The sequence below is a fragment of the Dromaius novaehollandiae genome, chromosome 21, assembly GCF_036370855.1.
Source record: "Dromaius novaehollandiae isolate bDroNov1 chromosome 21, bDroNov1.hap1, whole genome shotgun sequence".
In the NCBI taxonomy this organism is placed as follows: domain Eukaryota; kingdom Metazoa; phylum Chordata; class Aves; order Casuariiformes; family Dromaiidae; genus Dromaius; species Dromaius novaehollandiae.
The window spans coordinates 7,355,460-7,375,792 of NC_088118.1; the positions used below are offsets into that span (position 1 = coordinate 7,355,460).

At 40.4% G+C, this 20,333-nt stretch overlaps 1 protein-coding gene across 6 annotated transcripts in view; it reads left to right on the forward strand.

Annotated features, from left to right (window-relative positions):
• Positions 1 to 20,333, forward strand: part of ARHGAP32 (Rho GTPase activating protein 32) — a 280,782-nt gene that overhangs the window by 116,596 nt on the left and 143,853 nt on the right. For 5 of the 6 annotated variants that reach the window (XM_026097253.2, XM_026097254.2, XM_064524332.1 and 2 more), the window contains 3 exons: positions 14,470 to 14,561; positions 15,592 to 15,633; positions 15,995 to 16,079. In XM_026097253.2, the coding sequence (XP_025953038.2) occupies positions 14,470 to 14,561; positions 15,592 to 15,633; positions 15,995 to 16,079 (219 nt within the window). The remainder of the gene's footprint in view (positions 1 to 14,469; positions 14,562 to 15,591; positions 15,634 to 15,994; positions 16,080 to 20,333) is intronic. The other variant, XM_026097252.2, reaches the window with a different exon arrangement.

The window sequence follows — 20,333 nt, forward strand, 5'->3', positions numbered from 1 at the left end:
GTCATCAGACTGCAATAATATTTTGATCAAAACAATTCTGGTCTGGCATTGGACCAGTAACCTATATTTCATTTTATATTCACATAACTTGTTTTCCTTATTACTGCTATATGAATCAAATATTTTTTTCCCTCGTTAAGCTTTTGGCAAGGTATTACATTGTTGTCTATAGTCCTTTCCATCCCGCCTCCTCTTGGTTAGAGAGGCATTTTTATTTCACAGGCTAACTCCCAGCATGGAGCTTGTCCTTGGGAAGCTTGGGACAATCATTTACTTGGCACATTGACTTCCACTTTGGTTGGCCAGTTAAATGAGTTCAATTAAACCAGAATGGATACTGTATTTTTGGAAATAAGTATTAATTTATAGCAATCATTTAATTCTCATTGGTGATACTATAGAAGCGATTGTTCTAGTTACATTTACTCTCTTTATAATGTATGCAGTCTTGCAGAACAGTGTTGCTCCAGGAGAAAAAATTACATTTTCTAAATTTCTGTTTTAAAATCTACATATATGCAATATTTAGCAAAGAAGGAAAGTTTTAGATTTTGGTAAGACAGGATTGGTAAATAATTCATGTTTCGCTATGCACAGTTCTAATGCACCCTGTTTTTTACATACCTATACTCCTTCAGAGCATTCCATTTCTCATATGGTCTTTCTCCAGCCCCAAACTGAGCAATTAAGAAGACATTTACACTGTGTCTAATACATATGTATTTAGTTGTAATTTATTGTTTGTTTTCCTGTGCTGTAAAGGATTGATAAGTTGAAACGTACCTCTTGTAGATGTCTTTTTGCATGGAGCACTTCAAAAATTGGGTCAATGGAAGCTTTAATGATGGGTGAATGTGGCAGCTATTTAAGGTTAACAGTGGGTATTAATTTTCTTCCAGAAGTGCTTATTGCTTTTTCAGAGCTCCCCCTTTCTTTCCCTGTCATTTCTGATATGCTAACTACCTCTATATTAGTATTTTATTTGGGTCTGGATGTAAAACACAGCTATTTTTATTCCTCTGCTCATCCATAAGGCCCCATTGTTTGCCGTTGCAAACAAGCTTTTTGCATATCTATCACAATTCATTCCAAAGTGAATCCAATGCACAGCAATAAATACAGTGTCTTACTAAGTGAAGTGTTTGGGTCATGTATTTATGTGTCACCACCAGTACTCCATCTTTTATAGTTGTAGGGAGTAAGGCTAATCAAAAAGACAAAGATGGCACTGGAGTGCTAATTTTTTGAATGCTCCCAGTAGCCTTCTGCCAAATTGCCTAAGTACGCAAAGGCAGCAAAATGCATTAATGTATGTTACGCACTTAAGCCTGGGTTCATTAAGGCATTAGGGAGCCCAAGTGCCTGTGTTTATCACACTGTGTGTAGAATACTGTGCTCAGTGGTGTATGTGATATCCATAGTAGCTATGTGGCAACCAATGCCAATTTTGCTTAGTCTGTCAGTGACCAGTCTGAATATCTTGGGTTTTAGGTAAGAGATTTCCATAATTTTAGGTTCAGTTTTGGACAGTTTCACCTTCGTGTTCTCTGTTCATATCCCAATATGTTTTATAATTATCACCTCTTTTCTATTGGAGTGGGCTCAGTCAAGTTGCCTGCTGGTGACAGCGTGGTGATGCTGTTGTAATTAGTCCATTTATTCACCATTCTGAGTTCTGGGAGGAAGTATGAGATGAGCACCGAAAATCGGTTATGTTGTCCTGACCCTCTTCATTTCCTCCCGCCCCAGTCCAAAGATACTATTTTTGCAAGCATGTTTTGTTTTTGCAATATAAATGCTGTTTGTTTGGAATGTACTTATTTGGTAGATAAAACCCACAGATTTATTAATCTGTCAGTTTTTCCTAGCCCCCAGCTGCTTGCAAGTAAAAGGGAACATGCAGGAATGGAAAGGATTGTCGCCTTTATAAGCATTTTTTTAAATCAGCATTCATTGACAGTTCATGAAGAGCTGGTGTTTGACCTTCTCCTCCTTATTCTCCAAACTTCTGGATGAATCTTAATTGCAATTCAGTAGGGTTGGTGAGGATTAGAGTTTTACAATAGCTCCATGCTTGAATGTTCTGCTTATTAATTACCATAATGCAAAAAAGGAAGTCTTTGAACTATTGTCAATAGATTATACTCATCTATCCCCTTCCGTTCCCCACCCCCAAATAACCCCAAGAGACAAACAAAAGTTGTCAGAGGATATACTGCCTTGTTAAAGGTGGTAGGCATTAATGTTTTGCCATGATTCAGCCATCTTAATTATAAAGCGATGGTTTATTCTCTGGAAACGGTGGTAATCCTTAGCCTGAATTTTTATTTAATTCGTTCTGTGCAGTACTGTTTTGCTAGATTTTTGTTGATCCCTGCTGTGTTAGTATAGGTCTATGTGATGGTGTGTGCTGTAGCGTGCGGAGCCTCCTTTTTGTTCATACTTGATCAAATAAAGTGGTTGCTAGGGCCTGGAAGATTCTGATTGCAGAAAACAATGTTTTTTGCAATAGTAAGTCCTAACTGTTTTTGCTTCAAGGTTGCTGCAACAAAGTTTGTAATGGGTGCTATAGGGGCTTGCAGCCACTGCTTCTTCCATTGATTAAGACTTTAAATTGTTTGTCACCCTAGAAGCTACAGCGTCTCATTTGCTTAATTTTCATCAGCTAGCATAGGATCTGTAGGCATGTGGCAGTGACCTGATTATAGTTGGTTTGCGTTGTTTCAGAAATGAAAATTACTGCTGTTCTGCATTACATCAGCAAGTTTATCAACTCTGTGGTATCTATATGGGACTGGACGTGGTCTTCAATGGGTGCAAAGTATACTGAGCTTCTCGGGATAGGTTGTTACCGTAGTGGGGAGGAGCGAAACGCCTGCAAAATGAAGGTCAGTTGCTATACTTCTGCTGATCTGGGTAGGCTGGATAGAGCAATGATGATGTAGCAAGGCAGTCATCAGAATGGGCAGACTAGTCAGATACTCTCAAGTGTAATCCATTCCTGCTGTACTGTACCAGACCTACCTGGATCAAAAGTAGTGTGTGTATACATGCCCACATTGCATTCCTAGGCATATCTTCAATAAGATACTAATAGTGAAGAACCTGATTTCTTTGCAGTCCTAATAATGATACACAGTGATACAGCACCTTTGTAAATGCTACAGAGGGTGGACCCTGTTTTGTGGTACATAAAACTACTTTAAAACCCAGCCCTGCCTTTGGCTTTTGAGGTAGTCAGCGTCTAGGCAGAAATGATTGATTTCATTAGTATTAAAATGGGCTGGTCTGTTCTGCTACCTGCCTAGTCCTGCTATCAGTATAATGACATTCCTACTCATTTCCCTGACGACTGATTTCCATGCACTTTCCAGAATCCCAGTCTGTTTCTGAGTTAGCAGTCGAGCTCTTTCTCCTTACGACAATTCTGGTAAGGTCAGAACTGGCTCCAGTGTTTTAAGCAGAATTGCTTAGGGTTGATGTTTACTCAGGAAAGGATTTTCCCCCTCAGAAGGGCAGTCCGTTTGCCCTCAGGAATTCCCGCTGCCAAGAGGCAAGTCAGGGTGTCATGTGTCACTGTAGTCATTATATTGCACAAGCGACTTTAAGAAGCTTCTGTCTTTGATTGCTCCTTCCCACCTCCCATGCTGCAGGGAAGTGTCTCAGGACAGTTATGGTGACACAGTTTCTGGGATGAAGTGCTGGGAAGTGGATCACTGAGCTAATCTTATTTAAAAATAATCCTCCAAAAGAAGTTTAGCTTTCCTTTTTCTTTTTTAATCTGGATTGTTTCAGGGACTTGCACTGCAGCCACTGGAACAGTTGCAGCTGCAGTGGGAGGAAGTAGGAGAGAGTAGCCTGGGGCCGAAGGATTGGGGCAGGAATTTTTTAAACTGGCTTTACCTCTTCAAGCCAGAGTATCATGAAACTGTGCCCTCAGGTTAATGGTGTTCTTGTTCCTCATTCTGTTTCAGAGAGTGCAAAAGAAGGGGAGTTTTAGGGTCTATGTATCCTTGATTTGCTTTGTGGCCTGTACTGCAAGCAAATATTTTCTGCTTGAAAGTGTCTGAAGTTGCTCTTTGGTATGGTTTGAGGATGAAAAATTTTAACTACTGTTTCTTGCTTTGTGCACAACATTCTTCCCTCTATTTATGTGTGGTTAACTGGCTACTTGTGGTTTCTTCATCTGAATAACGCAGTGTATTACAGCTTTATACATGTGTAGAAGTGTCGCCTTAATTTGAAATGTTTTTTGTCTCTCTGCATGTGCTTTTTTTTAATACCTCAGTCTTTGCTTTTTTTTTTTTTTCTTTTTTTTCTTTCCCTTGAGTATTGACCTTTGGGGAAAAAATCCCTCATTTGTACCGAATAATTTTATGAATGAAGGAAAATTTGCTTGGAAGGCTACAATTCTAGCCATCTAGCCATCAGTTTCTGCAGAATCCTTTTCCTGGGTGATATGAGGAAGAGGTTGCCACTCATCTTCCTGGTTTTGCTGACCAGCAGCATCAAAAGACTTCTGTCTTCATCTAACCTCACCTGAGTGAGGTGAGGAGATTTCAGGCCCTTGCTGCAGATCACCATCACCTCAGATTCGCCAACATAATTGCTTGTGTGATCTTTCGTACCCCAGTTCAGACAACTGGCTTGTTTTGGCTGAACAGGGTTTTTTCTGAACAGTCGGTGGGGAAGGCAGATCTGAGGAACCCTGAGATCCTGCACAGTTATAGTGACCAGCCGTGGGAGGTGGTTACTTTTTCAGTCTCAGCCAGAGCAGGGTGTGTGATCACAGGCCAAGCTTTCCCAGGCAACGCTTGAACAAACTTAATGAACTGGCCGGTTTTGTTTTGTTCAGAAGTTTATGGATAGTTCATGGTATAAATTGCATGTTACAAGTAAGCAGATTTCTTGCATAACTGTGATATTATAAAGGTGTGCAAAATAAGTGCATCGTATACCAATTGTGTATTTTATTTCGTTACGACCACCGTTTTTATAAAGTGAAAGCTCAGTCTAGGTTGGGTTTGCATGCATGAGTATAAATTCACGTTAAATCCACTGACTCAACCATATATTGGGGTTGAATGTCAGGCTGCTGTTTTTCCTGCCTTCCCAATCTTTCTGCCACTGCAGTGGGAAAATTCTTTGATTTGTAAACCAATTTATACGTATAATATAACATAACATTGTCATTTGCATAATCACTGAATATGGTCAGGGGACTTACTGAGGTGGTATTTGCTACTTTCAGGCTGAATTAATCTCAGGAGCTTTTGTTCTAGGAGAAATTGCATTCCAGCATAACAGCCCAAAGCTCCACTTGTCCTTTCATAACTAAGCCTTGATTAGGATCCCCTCCTCCGTCCATGAAACAATAGACTGTAGAATTTGTGCATCAGACAGGGTGAGGGGTGTGTGTGTGTGTGTGTTTGGTGGGGGGAGGATGGCCAGCAAGGAACAGGAATCAAAGCACTGTGCTCGTTGCATGTTCTATTTTCTGGGGCTTTTTTCTAAAATTTAGTTTGTAAGCTGTACAGAAGAAGGACTGTAACCTTGCCTGCCTTTCCCACGCATATTGTATGTGGGATTTTTGTTTTTAAAGAAAGTACATTCCTTAGCCAGTATACTATTATGCGAGGCTATGTACTGTACGGTTGCAGCTCCCTGGGTTGAGATCTTTGTGAATGGTAATAAGGCGATCTCACTTTTGTTTCGCTGTAGCAATGTCAAATCCAACCTTAAAGCTCTCAGGTAGTTATCATGCTAATGGTGTCCTCAGTAACTAACCATTCATTTTTGCTTAGTGCATCTGTTTTTATCTCTAAAGCAAGTGGTAGTTATGAAAGACAATACAAGTGTGGGACCATTTTGCTGGAAATAACCACCATCCTTTCGGTGTGTTTGATCCATCTGCAGAGAATCAGTGCAAGTCCCTGTGTCTGTTTAAGCCCATTTAGGAAGTTTTGTCTTGACATAAAATCCACCTACTTTGCAGAGGTGAATTTTATTTACAGTGGTAATAATACTGCCAAAGTAGGTTCATACTGCTGCAAAGTTGCTTTACTTTTTGTCTCAGACTCCCTTTACCAAATAAATTGTTTTACACGAGCTGGAGATAATTTTATCCACATATCAGTGAACTAGTTCTACAAATCCAGCAAACTTCATTTTAAAAATGCTTAGATTAGTCATTATGAATTTGTGCTTTGCTCTGTACAGGCTCATTCTTTAAACTATGCTAAATGGTTGACCTGGACTAACTATACAGTACTAAAGCTCTGGAATGAGAGGTTTCCCTTAATTTGCCAGCCCATGGCAATGCTTAAAAGGTTTTTCTTTTTCTTATTTTTTTCCCCTTTGGAGGAGAAAAGCTGGGAATAGAAAAACACATCCTGTGTGGTCTCTTGAAAGAAAAGAATTCGCTGTTAACCATGCCATGCAATAAGTACTGGCTAGAACAATTCAGCATTGACAGGCAATGTGGAAAATGCGATTAGAAGTCCCAAACTCAAAAAATGATATACGTTAAAATATCTCCTCTATTGAATGCAGATTTCCTAGTCATGGTATTAGGAATTCGCATAGTCAGTGTTGAGAGTTTCACTAGGAAGAACTTCTCATTCTTTCACTAGCTTTTCTCTATCACATTGCACATTTACTGCAAGATTTTAAAGGGCATGTCTAGCTGGGTCACTCCATTTCTCCACGTACCCTTTTTCCCCACATATGTTGAGAAAACTAGCCAGAAATAAACTGAATTTTCCTTTGTTCAGTACCATTCCTTTTTTTTCATGAAGAAATTGAGAACCAAACCCTGTCCTCCTCAGTCCCCAAACTGGGAGCTAAATTTAAAAGTCTGTGCTACTTCTAATAACTCCAGGAGTTCTGGCCTTGATTTATACATGCATATTACCTGGTCCTACAGCTGTCCATTGGCACATCAGAAAGGCTTTTTATTTATCTTTGCAAAAGGGGTCACGAAATTTGCACTAGGTAAGGAGCTCAGTGATGGTTTTAATTAAAAAAAGAAATCACTTAATGGAATTTAAAAGGTTCAGCTCTTTTTCACTCCGAAAAACGTCTTTATGCCTTGCTCCAAGTTGTCTCAAAGCCGTTTGTGCAAGGTGACGTGGATTGCTGTAGTCGGGGTGTGCTGGCCCCTCTGTCCCAGACGTGAAATGTATCTGGCGTCTTGCTCTTTTCTGAGTGAGTGTACATAGCCCGCTTTTGCGAATGCAGATGGGTATAGAGGCCTCTTGGGTATGAGCGCCGGAGAGTGTCTTTGCTTTGCAGTTTTGCATACTTTCTAGTGTTTATTGCATGTGCCAGTGCTGCGCTCTGCTGCTCAGACTGTGAATAGCATGGATGTTAGATCTTAGGCGGATAAATTGGGAAATGCAGAGTTGTTTCTTTTTCCTTCTTCAGTAAAGCTGCTACAGCATAATGGTTAGATATTTTTGTTTAAGCAGATTGTCAGAGCTAGCTACATAACCCAGATATCATGCTCACTGATTTTAAATATGTTCAAATATCTTAAGCAGTTCTGAAAATTTTAGCTGAAGTCTATTAAAAGTGTGCTTCCAGTGACGCAGACATCCTGTATGAAAACACTCAGGAAAACATGCATTTGTATTCACTAAATGAATCAGTGGTGAGTGGTAATTTTGCCATTTTACCCCTGACATTTTTGGATGGATGCTATATTTTCATCAATTACTGTACATTTCTTCCGTTTAAAAACAGTGACCCAGTTAAAGCTTTCCTGTGCTCAAGTACAGTTTAATACATGTAGGGATGCTGCTTTTGCAGATAAACGCTCCAGAATTGAGACCTTTCAGTTGGAGTTATTTTTAATAGCTTGGACATGGTGACTTTCAGTTTAGTGAAAGTGTTTTGTTTGGCTTGGTTGATTTATTTATTGTGAATAACCAGGATTGTTATTACAACATACGAAGTAGAAACAGAAATAACTTTCTCTCCTTGGAGTGTGTTAGTGGCTGAGGAGTGTGAACCTGCGATGAACCATCTTCCTCCTTTTATTGTGCCTCAGGCTGACTCTGGAGCAGTACTTGGTAAAAGCAGGGCAGTGCTAATGGAACCCTCGTCTTTAGCTCTGAGTGATCAAGGGATGTTTGTAGAACAGTCTTTTAAATGATGCTAAGTAAGCTGTGCAAAGCAGCTGGTACTGAGCCAGCCCTGGGCTGTGGAGCTAGCTGATACCCAAGGTTCTGAATAGCCTTGAGGTCTTTGTGGATAGGTGTCCGCCTCAAAGGTCAAACTGTGTGTACTGCCCACCTTAGTTGGACCTCCTGCTAAAGCCAAGTAGACCATCTACTTATCTCCTGATGAGTAACGACTTTTACTAAAACTATTTCTGCTGTTCTCTAGTAAGAAGTAAAAATCTAACAAAATTGGTTTTGTTCTTTTTTTCCTCCCAAGAAAATCAAGGGGAAATGAAGATGTAAAGGGAAGACTGTCATGGAAACCAACCAGCATTTTGAATCAGCTCTGATATTTTTAGAAACAAGTCCATGTGCTGAAAGAATTCAGAGCAATCTTTCTCTTCACAAACTAGTTTTGAAGATAGACTGGTGATAGGAAGATGCGTAACTGTTACCACATGTCTAATATTTATTCTTATAAACTGATTTCCCCTGGATTATCTTGCTTTGCATTAACCTTGGGTAAGAGTAAATAGCCATCTTGAGAAATCCCACTTCAGTTGAGTAGCCTGCGTTGCATGCTGACCTGTCAAGTCTTCCACCTCCTCAGGGCAATATATCAAGTATTTATGAACTGCTAGTTAGCTAGACCCTAGTGCAGGCTCCTACCTAAAGGATCCCTGCTCCCCAGCTGCATCCAGTTTCCCCGCTGTACCTCCTATCGTCCAGGGCCTCAGCCTGCCAGGCTCTTCTCCTGTTATGATCTCTTCAGTTGAGGAAGAAGATCTAGACTGGTGTGTTCATTTTGCAGGATCTAGGCCTGATGCTGCTAATGCGAATGTTACACAGAGCTACCCAAGATACAGTTGCATGGTTATTTGATCATGTTTTCCATGGCACACTGCATTCAAAGATTACCTGTGCAGCTGGGGAGGAGTTCTTTGAACACAGAGGTGACGATGCAAATAAGAGAGACAGTGGAAAAGAAGGAATTTTGGGTGAGTGGTTATAGCTGCCAGATCTCCTAGTTCAAGAGAGCTTTATGGTAGCATTATGGAAAACCAGTGCACCATTTGTTGGCATTCCTGGAGTTCTGTGGGATTCCACTCTTTCTTCTCCGCTTCTACATTCCAGTGTGAGTCTGGTGGCAGGAGGAGGAGGATGGGTTTACCTAGGTTCAATATTCCCCCATACTGAGGATTTACAAAGACAGAGAGAGACTTTATCCCAGCTTATTCACTTGATTGTTTTCTTGAACTTTATGTATGTGTTTAGATTGTGTTACATTTCTGGGCATGATGGAAGGGCTGACATGTTTTCTGATAAATGCAATGAGACTTTTTTTTTTTTTGAGAAAATCCTTTCATATTATGTTGTGAAGTTGTTAGATTTAAATTATTTATGATTGAGGTTTTGTGTGCTAGCGAGAGCAGTCCTGAAGTTTGCCAAACAATGGCTGTAAATATAAAGACCAGAAAGTTAAAATCAGAATGTTTAAAGCTAGACACCTTGATTTGTGAGAACTCCGATTCCCACATAGTTTAGTAGTAATACTTTAAAATTGCACAAGTGATGCAAGTGCTTTAGGGGTCTGCCTGATATTCAGTTGCAGTGATTTAAAAACAGAATGCCCAACCCTGAGAAGGGTGGGACGGACAGACAGGCATTCTTCCAAAATCCCTTAGAGTAATCATTTTAGTAGCACCTGTCTGCCTCACTATTGGTGTAGGTATCTGTTATAAAATACTTAAGTTTTCAGATATTGTCCCAACTGTTGCTAATATATGTGCACTCTCTGAGTGAGCTTGTGGTATAAGAATATCTTAGTCCAGCTGCAACTGGTGGTGTTGCTTAAAAGCCTTCAACTGAAATATAAATGGCCTGGTGATCCTGATGAAGTCAATAGCCTGGGTTCTGAACCAAGCCCTAATTTGTTTACCAAGTTTTGGACCAGAGCAGATGGATACAGCAGTGACATTAAGCTGTGAAAATTGGGCTAAATAATTTTCATAAGCAGATTTGCTATGCAATTACTGGGTTTCCACAGAGCAGTGATGCATAGAAAATAAGGAACAGAAAGAAGCAAGTGATGATGCTAGCTAGCTAATTTTCAGATGTAAATAATTCAACTGTTTCAAAATGATTTTTAAAATTAAATTACTGTGACATGAAGCACAAAAGATGACAAATCTCATCCTGGATGTTTTGTTTGTATTTTGAGAGAAGGGTAATGTAGGATGACAATTTGCAAGCCAGGTTTTGGATCAAAACAGGTACAAATTAATAGTGAATAAAGTGTGCATTTATGCAGCTGTGTATCTTTGCTTAAAGGGATAGGAGCTGCAGTTTGTTTTGGAGGAACATTGCTTATAAAACTGCAGTTAGTTTTATCTTTCTTTTTTTCCCTGTCTATTCACAAAAAAGAAAAAAATCTAGTGTTAGTTTTGGCTTATACAAGATCACCATTTGGTCCATTTTCTTTGACTGTGAGACTTCTGAGAGGTTGTTGTTCTGCAGCTGGGTCCAAAGAGCTCAAATCTAATTAGAAAAGCAACCAAAATTAATTAGTGTGTTGCCTCTCATTGTAGTCCATTTAAAGGGATACATGCTGGTCGAAAGGGGAGAGGCAAAAATCTCTTTGCAGCAAGATTTAGACATAACTCAGTTGGGAAGTAGAGAATAATATCACTTTTTCAGAGAGAGATGCTGGCATTTGCATTTCTTGGAGGTGTGGGTTTTGCCTACGCTGCTTTGAGTCAGATCAAGGGTAGTCTCTACCCACTGCTGCAAATTGGCCTGAAGCCCATCCTTTTCTGTCAGTCTTGTTTACCCATTTTTATATCCCACCAGCTTCTACTGCTCATGAAGATGAAAAATTATCTTTCTTCCTACAAAAATTCTGTTCCTTGGAAAAGTAAAGCTAGAACATCCAGCTTTGCCTTAAAGCTACTTACAGAAATGGCATGTTTATTACTGTAATTAGTTATTTTCTTATGTAGAAGACCTAGAAGATTTATTGAATTGGTGATCGTCTTCATTCACGATGAGACTCTCAAGCATCTTATTACATACTAAGTAATTGTGTAGTTAATACCAGTCAGTCAGCCAAAGATGGGTTTATTTATGGATATAAATAGGGTCCATATTTTTCTTCAGCCAGTAGGTGTGCAAGTTCTGTACGTCCGTGGGACAGTGTTAACTCTCTGCATTAAAACATTGCATATGTTCAAGGCTGTGACAGGCTGTGAGAGTGTGTCCTTGCTTCCAGTTTAATTGATAATGTTGAAAGGGGAGAGAGCCTCATTCATATTTGCTGCAGCATCCCTTTTCCAAGGGCAGTGCTTGAAATAATTGAACAGGAATGTGTCCCTGTGCAGAGAACTTGTAGTCTCCCAAGTCCTGCAGAAACCCATAGTGATGTTGGGTGAGATGCCTTTGAATGAATACAGATGTCTGCAACTTACATGTCTGCATCTGAGCCTGTGTCGGCCAGCATTCCCTATATCAAGGGAGAAACAAATACTCCTACAGCATGGTTGCTGGTCGTCGAAAGTAGGTGAACCTGCCCCAAAGTGCCTGTTTCCCTCTGTTGACGATAAAAGTAGGCTGGGTTAGAAACTCAGCTATGCACACTGAGATGTCTAAAGTTAAATGCAGTGAATCACTCCTTCCAGCCCCATCGCCATTAGTTAATGAATAAAGGAACGGTGAATGGTTTTGACTTACTTTCTTCAGCTCTTTATGCTGTGGTGAAGCAGTTGTAAATTTGATCCATGTCGAGCGAAAATGAGAGCTTCAGGGAAAGGGGGTAAGAAATGTTCTTCCGTTGTTCATCTGGTGTGCCATACTGTGGAGTTAACAAGCTGCCCCAAGAAGCTTCCTGCTTTTATTTGAAGCTTCAAGTATTGAGTGCAGCTGGAGAGAGCTGTACAACACAGACCTACTGCCCCGTCTGTTAAAGACACTTCCAATATTATCGTGGAGAGCTGTTGTTTTGATATTGAATTTCAGCATCAGCATAGTTCAGTGCTGAATTTCTCAGACATGGGAATAGAGTACTGAAGTTTGCAGAAGCTGCTGAGTGGGCTGTCAGGTTGAATTGTAGCTGTCTGACCATAAAGTTTTGGGGGCAAGGGCCAGGTTGTCTCCATACTTCAAATGGCAGTGTACAGTAGCATTCTTTTATGTGCAACAGCTTTTGGGAACTGTTCATCCCTGTTCAGGTATCTTTTGGTGGCCTGGTTTAGAAACACTGAAATCAATCTGGATCGAAGAAGTGGTCTGGTTACTCCTGTCATTAGCAAATGAATTCAATTTAATACTTTTTTGTTCCTGGACTCTGAGAGAGGGAATACCTCATATTCCCCTGAGAGAAATGGCTCTCTTCCTCTTCTTTGAGCATTCATTGTTTTGGACGTTATTCATGTTTCGTAGTGCATTGTATAAAACAGAAAAGCTAGTTTTCCGTGATCTGTCCTGTGCTCATTCAGCTGGTCTCACCCAGCTCACTACTGAGATATTTCTGGCCAAGATCAAGGACCATGTTTTTTGCCTTCTGCTTTATGGAGTCTGTGCCAAGTTTCTTGGTTGGTCCCAGCTCCCTTCATAAAAACCTCCCGTAAACCCCCTCATTCCTCTAGAGCCTCTAGGCTGCCCTAGGACTCCCTCCTCGAGGACTGCCTGAGAAGCGTGCGGTACTCAGTATCGGGGTCCCCTTGTGATGGTGAATGCCTACTTGAGCAGAGCTCCTGACTTGTGAAAAAGCGGCTGGAGGAGGGAGAAGGTGGGAAAGTACAACAGAACAAACAAAAAAAGAGAGCTTGGACTTCTGACCTTGTTAAAGTAAATGACTATGTAGAAATCCAGAGGTTTTCTGAGAGCTTCATGTCTCTATCATCAAAACACGAGCAGACAGTTGTGCTGACAGGTACTGCAAATAAAATCAGTGTTCTGGCCCTGTTTCCTGTGTTCATTGCTGAACTTGTGCACATCCTTACAGAGAAGCTGCTGAATACCAGATATGTGGCTTAAATGATTCTGAGTCTGAGATATTTCAAAGGATCAAAGCTTTAGCACGTGAGATAAAATTCTGCCCCAGGGGAATATGTCTGTATCAAAGTACCATACAGCAGGATCTTGCTGAAATATAAATTAAACAGAAATCCTGCAGGTATGTACCTTTTGCTCCATCTGAAGTATGAAAAACACTTTTTTTGTGGTATTGGTAACCATGTAAAATTGGCAAATTGTTTTAAAAAAAGCATCCCTCTGTAGAGAGGAGTGTTTACACCTGCATACTGAACAAGTTCTGGACTACTTCAGTATAAGATACAGGAATGCATCCAGCAAAAGTCTCAAAGCAAGGTAACGGTAGTTTTTGTTAAATTATTATTTTTGAATGAGAGTGCGTTTTTTTTTCTTTTTTAATGAGGTGAACAGAAGAGGACTAAATTGATGCAGCAGCAGCTGGTTCTTATCTTCCTGAGAGAAGCAAAAAACAAAACAGAAAGATGTAAATGCTGCAGCTACACATGCTGCAAGCTTTTTGCACTTTGGAAGAAGAGCATGCCATTTGGTGATAAAATGGGCAATACTGAGTTCTTTGGTACAGAAGGTGAAGACTGTTAAGCAACGTCCTGTGTTCCGAACTTACCCTTTCCATGCATGTATACGTGTTGTTTATTTGGCATTATCTTTTTTCTTGGACCTAATTTTAGTGATTCAGAAATTTTAATATATTTATGCACTTATACTGATAATCTCAAATACATTTTTTAAAACTTTGCCTCCCACATATAAGTAGCTGTGTCATTATATTGATTTTCTACCATATGAACTACCCAGCTTCTTCCAGTGCCTCTGCCTGAATTTGTGTGCACAGCTGTTTTGAAAATCAGGTACTTAATGAGGAGTCTAAACACAGAGTTTAGAAATGTATGTTAGACTCCTGCCTCTGGAAATCTCTTCTTTATAAACCAAAAGGAGTAACGAATAAGATACTGGATCTCCTAGTGATTGCTAAGAATTAGCAGGGCTCTACAGCATGGTTTAAGAAGAGATAATCACATATTAGGTCATAATCCTAAGGTTCAGTTTTGCTAGTTAAGAAGGCTGAAGTACAATTTGGAGGTACATGTGAAATTTGAGCTCTGTGTGTATATGTGTGTGTGTACACACGTGTGCGCGCACACACATATATATGTATACATATGTATACACATACATATATATAGGCTGCTGCATGGGAGGCAGTAGTCCCTATCATGCAATCAGATTTTAAGTTCCTTGCTTTCCTCTTTTGTTGCAGGCAAGAGGTGCAGATATCCCTGACATTCCAGGGGAGTTGCCACTTCGGACCTGTGGCAGCACAGCAAGTATGAAAGTGAAGAATGTGAAAAAGTAAGAGCGGTGTTCTTTGGCTTTCCTATCTTTGCTGGGCTTCCTGGATTTTAGCTATTGTGCTACAATACAGCTAGTGCATTCTGCAATGGTTTTTGATAGTGTCTTTGTCATAGCTAGAAATCCATTCAAAACAAAGTGTGATATGCTAATGACATCTAAAGCTGGGGACATGAGAGGTTTTGTTAGCTCCCTTACCCTATTGCTGCTATAGAAGCAAAGTTTGTTTGAGTTTTGAACCTCACTCTTGCTGTATTTTTAAGCTTTTGTGATTTCCCCCCGAAATGGTTTCGTGTAAAAATATGTATAATTAAAGAGAAGCCCAGGCAATGTATAGATTGGATTATTTTCTCCATCTCCCTATATTCAGGGAAACTAAGCAAGGACAAGTGGGTGGTCTATATTTTTTTTTATTTGATATTTTTTCTCTGTTCCTTTTTTGCATTCTGCCCTGTACCTGTACAATTTTTCTTTTTTGGGGGCATTTTTTCTTCTCTGATATCCCAATCTTTTTTTTTCCTGTGGGCTCACATTCTTTTGCTCTCTCTTGCACTCTCTCCCGCAGAATGTAAATCAACTTACTGGGCTCGTAGTAAAGCTTTCAAACCCCTAACCTGCCAATGGGTTCAAAAGTAATCAAAATTACTTGGCTTGTCTTTGCTAACAATGCTCACTTGAGGACAAGAACTGCCCAATACTGGTCTGTGCATTCAGATCACCTCTCTGTAGTGCTCTGATGCTGTAAGGGAAATGGCTCTTTGTTCTAGTGCTGAGCAGCCAGATGCTGTATCTCACTTCCCACTTATATTCCCGTGGGAAGAGAGAGCTAGATAATGATAATCTCATTGGCTCACCACCAGAAATATCTATAGGAGTCTATAATAGCTTCAGCAGAAGCGAGAGCATGTTGCAGAGCCAGAGGATCTCCCCGTCAGCCATCATTGTAGCTGGAGACACTTGGGAATAATAATGCCTCACTTCTGAATTTTAAAAAGGCACAGGATAAATAGCGTTTGTTCTGCACCCTCAGATACATCAACCCGGGACTGATGGGCTGTGATGCCTTTCACAGGTAAAGTTCTACTTTCCTATGTGTCTCGTGTAAGGCTGTTAATTTGCACTGCAAAAATGCATTTGTAAAGGTAGAGCGGCTTGCCCCTGCACCATTGCTTAAAGGCATGGGCCGTGGTGGTGATGAAATGCCACACAATTCCTTAAGGATGCAATGATAAAAGCCACTTTGCAATTTAGTTTTCCTTTCTCACTGAATTCCTTTCTCCACTGTTTTGGTGCATCGTGTCAGCAAACCCCTCTGCTCCCTCGGCTTTAGGGTGAGAAAATCTGTGTTACTTAGCTGCATTTTGTAACAGTACTTGATGCTGAGCGTTGTTTAAGTGATTTGCATCTTATGGTGTGCTTTTAATGTGCTTCAGGTTATCCTTTACAAAGGGTCATTTCCCGAAGATGGCTGAGTGTGCACATTTCCATTATGAGAATGTGGACTTTGGCAACATACAGGTGAGTTTCAGATTTCTTTTACATACAAAACAACGTTGTGTTTGTTGGGCTACCAGCTAATCTGGTGGGGGAAGCAGTGGAGGGAGCCTCTCAAAGGTTTTTTTGCAAAATGTTTAATAATAGGGAGTTAAAGCAATAGGGTCTCTTTGTTTGGAATTGCTTTGATGTACTAGGCCAGAATCTGTCCTCGGCTATGTGGCCACCCCTTTGAGCTTGGAGATAGATTTTATTTCCACTGGGTATGATGATGTCACTGTTATAAGACTGCATCAAACAGTCATTGAGTTGTCTGTGATAACTGCATGTATGTTTTTAGCTTGTGTGTGTGTGTCTTTAAATAACTGTGTGTTATCAGCTCTGCACTGTGCGTTGTAGCAGCTGTGTCATCAGAATACAACAAGAAATTGCTAGTCAGTCAGAGTTGCTTTTCTAGAAGTGTGCACGCTCTATTCCTTTGTGATCCATCCATCCGAACTATAAGCAGAAGCATTTTTCATTGAGCAGTAAACAGGAGAGTTGCAAACCGATAATCACTGCTGGTTGCTTATAAACAAGGCGCACCTTGTTCTGCACTTTCAGAAGCAGGAATGTCTCCAGCATCTGCCAGCCATTTAGCCAAAAAGAGGCTACAACCTTTTCACTTGTAAAACATTTCCTGAAATATAGAGTGAATTATTTACAGCCTTTTATGTTTCTTTACTTGACAGTTTTGCAAACAGAATTATGCATCCTTTTTTTCCAATCTCTGGAAATTCCTGCTGAGAAGGTGTGCTCTGGAGTTTGGGTCCTATTGAAATTAATTCATCCCTGGGGGCGGTCCAGCACCGTTGACTAGAGAGACAAGATGGAGTAGCTCTGTTGCAGGGCATGAATAAAAGAAACAGTAAAGAAAAATTCAGGATTCATTTCTGCTGTTATTCACACATAGTGGCTCTAAGTAGGTCCATTCTCCTGAGCACTGTATGTTCATGTAGGCATTTGCACACCCCCACGCACACCCCCACACCCGCGCTCCCCCAAGTTAGACAAAATAATGGATTTAAGAGGACACCAGTGCAAAGAGCTCAGTGCTTACTGAAGTCTGTGGAAGATGGGCTGCTGACTCGAACAGGAGCAGTCCTCATATTTCTGAAGCAAAATATGTTTCTTTATTTTCAGTTTCTGTGAACAGAAATAGTGTGACTAATCTACATCCCTACGTTCTGTCTTCTACTAATTTTTTGAATCAGCACCACTAATCTTTAAGGCATTTCAGAGAGAGGTTTTGTGTTGGAGTAGGTGTTGAACAGGTCTCTGTATACACATAGATGTTTTTGCATTGTGCGGTCCTCTGATTTTTCTCTTCTCTTCCATCCTTCAGAGATAACAGAGGCATGCAATGCACTAGCAGACCTCCAGGATAACGTGCATGCTACAGAGAGATTGTAACTTTTGCATGTTATTAGTGCTTAAAACATTCTGAGGACAAGTCATTGAATTCTTTTGTGGGTTAAACAATTCTTGAGGTTTTTTACGGATGGCAGGTATAGTTACATGGTCAACATGCTGAGATATTTGTGCTTATGAGAGGCAGAAAGTAATTGCAGAAGTAAAACCAGGTAATATATTCTTTACAGATTGTCTTCAACAATTTTTTGTGCTGCTAACAAACCTGAAACATGTTGTGTTGGGAAGCCTTTAGAAGCAAGAGCTGGTGCAGTCTGGCTCCCATTTTTGTGTGTCACTGCTGGTACCTGCAGCTTTCCCTGCTCCTGCTCAGTAGTTCTCTGTGCTGCCCCCCTTGGCACAAGCAGAACAGCAACTGCTGTAGTCGGGAGTAATCTGGCTGGAAAATACACGGGGAAGGATAGCACGGGAAGCAAGAGCAACGTTGGTCGTTCAGCCGCATCAGGTCCCTGCGCTGTTTTGTCTCACAACGTGCGTGTTGTGAGGCAGGGAGGAGAATGGTGGGCAGCAGCAGCATGGGAGGCACTGTGATCAAGCGTGCTGTGTGTTTGTGGAGGGAGGGGAAGGTCACGTCTCTGCTTAGACCACTGCTGCCTCTGAAGAAATGTACGCAGAACCACAGCCTTGCTCAGCCAAGTGCACACTTAGCTGGTTGTGGACCTAAAGCAAAGCATGTGCTTAAACAAGGTGAATCAGGCCCTAAATACCAGCTTCACGCCTCGTGTTCCTTCCTTTTTCTAAGCAAGATTTCTGGTAGATTCCCACTGTGTAATAACTTTGTAATGTGAATAGAAATATCCTAAGAACAGAGCTTTGGTCCCTAAATCTGAACGGCTAGGGCATTACAGTATTTCCTTAGTAGGAGACCAGTATTAATGGCAAAACAAATGAAAGCTATTACTACAATAGCAGTATTAGCTTACAGACTGAAAAATGGGTCCATATAGGGCTTATACATTTTAATCAAGTGACATTCACTGGTGGCTGCTTTGTGATAGCAAAGTAAAGTAGACTAGAGAATAGCAGTAGGCTGAAGTGACTTACATGTAAATGACAGCTTGGCACCTAATAGTGAATTACTGATTTGCATCTGACGGGGTAGTGGGTGTAAACTCCTTTCAAAATCTATTCACTGTTAAAAATTTGCATAGTAGAAATGCAGTATTATCTGCCTGTGTCAGTAATTGTGTAATGCTGTCTATTAACAGCCTGGCCGACTTTCAGATTGTTTTGTAACGTTTATGTCACTTGTAATATGGTCTCATAGTGTGATGGGTATTAATATCTTGGCATTTCACCTTAGGAGATTGTTTTAAATTAACTTTCTGAGATGTATAAAAATGGATTTGTTCTCTTCTTATCCTAGCACTGTACTAACAAAACTAGGTGCATTTTGGCATGCTTTTCTCTTCCAGAGATTTTTTGGTTTGCTTTCAACAGCAATGTACTTTTACCTTATCTGTGTCTGGCCAGCAAGACAAGTGTTGCATGGGTAGGAAATTATTGGTTTACCAGGCAAAAGCTATATTAATGGCAAAGATAGCTGACGTCAATTCTGCAGTAATAGGATGAGCATTACAGATTGCAGTAGTGCCAGAAATTCACTGGTATTTTGTGGAAATACATTACATTTATTATTGCATTTGTTTTTAAGAGTACTTCATTAAATTTTTAATTTTACAATGAAAGGCCAGGTTCTGCGTGATACACTTATTTTAGTCTAACATTGGGTAAATGTTTTCAAGTTTTGGTTAGCAGGAACAGAATTGTGGCTCAGCCTCTCTTGGCACATGTCTCCTGGGCTAGATTGTCTTAGCTGGATTACTCAGCATCGATTAGTAGGTTCTGCTGGCTTCCTTCTCTCCTTAGCTCTGCTGCCTTTTTAACAGTTCTTGGTGAATGTCTATCTGTGATGCCTCTGCTGTCTCTAAAGTGTCAAAATTCAATTTATTAATACAAAGCAAGCATTACTTTATTGCTATACAGGGCATCTTAATGTTCAGTTAAACACCAAGCAGGGGGAGTCCAAAGTCCTTGGTGTCTCTCCCAGGTCTTCTGTTAACACTGAACACATTTAGGCAAAAGAACTCACCATATGTTTAGCTACAGAAGTCCCTAATTCATACCAGTATAACTTCAGAGAGTATGTTTAGCATCAGTTTCAAAGGCAGCTTGTTGAATTTAAGCATGACTTCAAGGTGTGTTAGCTGCAAAAGCTTAATCCTTAGGGGCTTGGCATGTTCCTGCACTATACGTTGCAGTGCAGGCAACTGAACTAACACCGGAAGACTTGGTTTGTACACGCCGAGCAAGGCAGCATCTTCCAGACACTGACCGTCAATGCCTGAACATGGGGCTCAGCCCAGGCTAGTTTGTTGGCAGGTTCCAGGCTCTGCAATTTAGCTGTAGCGCTGTTCCAAGTTGACTCGTTCACAGGTAATTGGAGTATCTCAGTACAGCAGTTGTATCACATAGCCTCACTGCCTTTTAGTAAATTTTAAGGCTTGTTTATATATATATATGCTTTGAACTGTTTGAACAAAATCTCCATATCACTAAGTTATGCAAAGTGGAATGATTCCCTACTTAAATTGGGAAGATGTGATGCTACTTATGTTAGTGCACATTAATAAACAAGAGGAATAGTGATTAAGTATATCGAAAGTATCTTCTTGCTAGAAGTCAAGATTCTGCTCTTCACTTGAAAAAAACTAAGCAATTTTCTTCAGTTGCATGGGTTTTAGTAATGGAATATCAATCTGACCAGCTCAGTGATTTCTGGATGATATTGTTTGCTCCCTCAAAAAA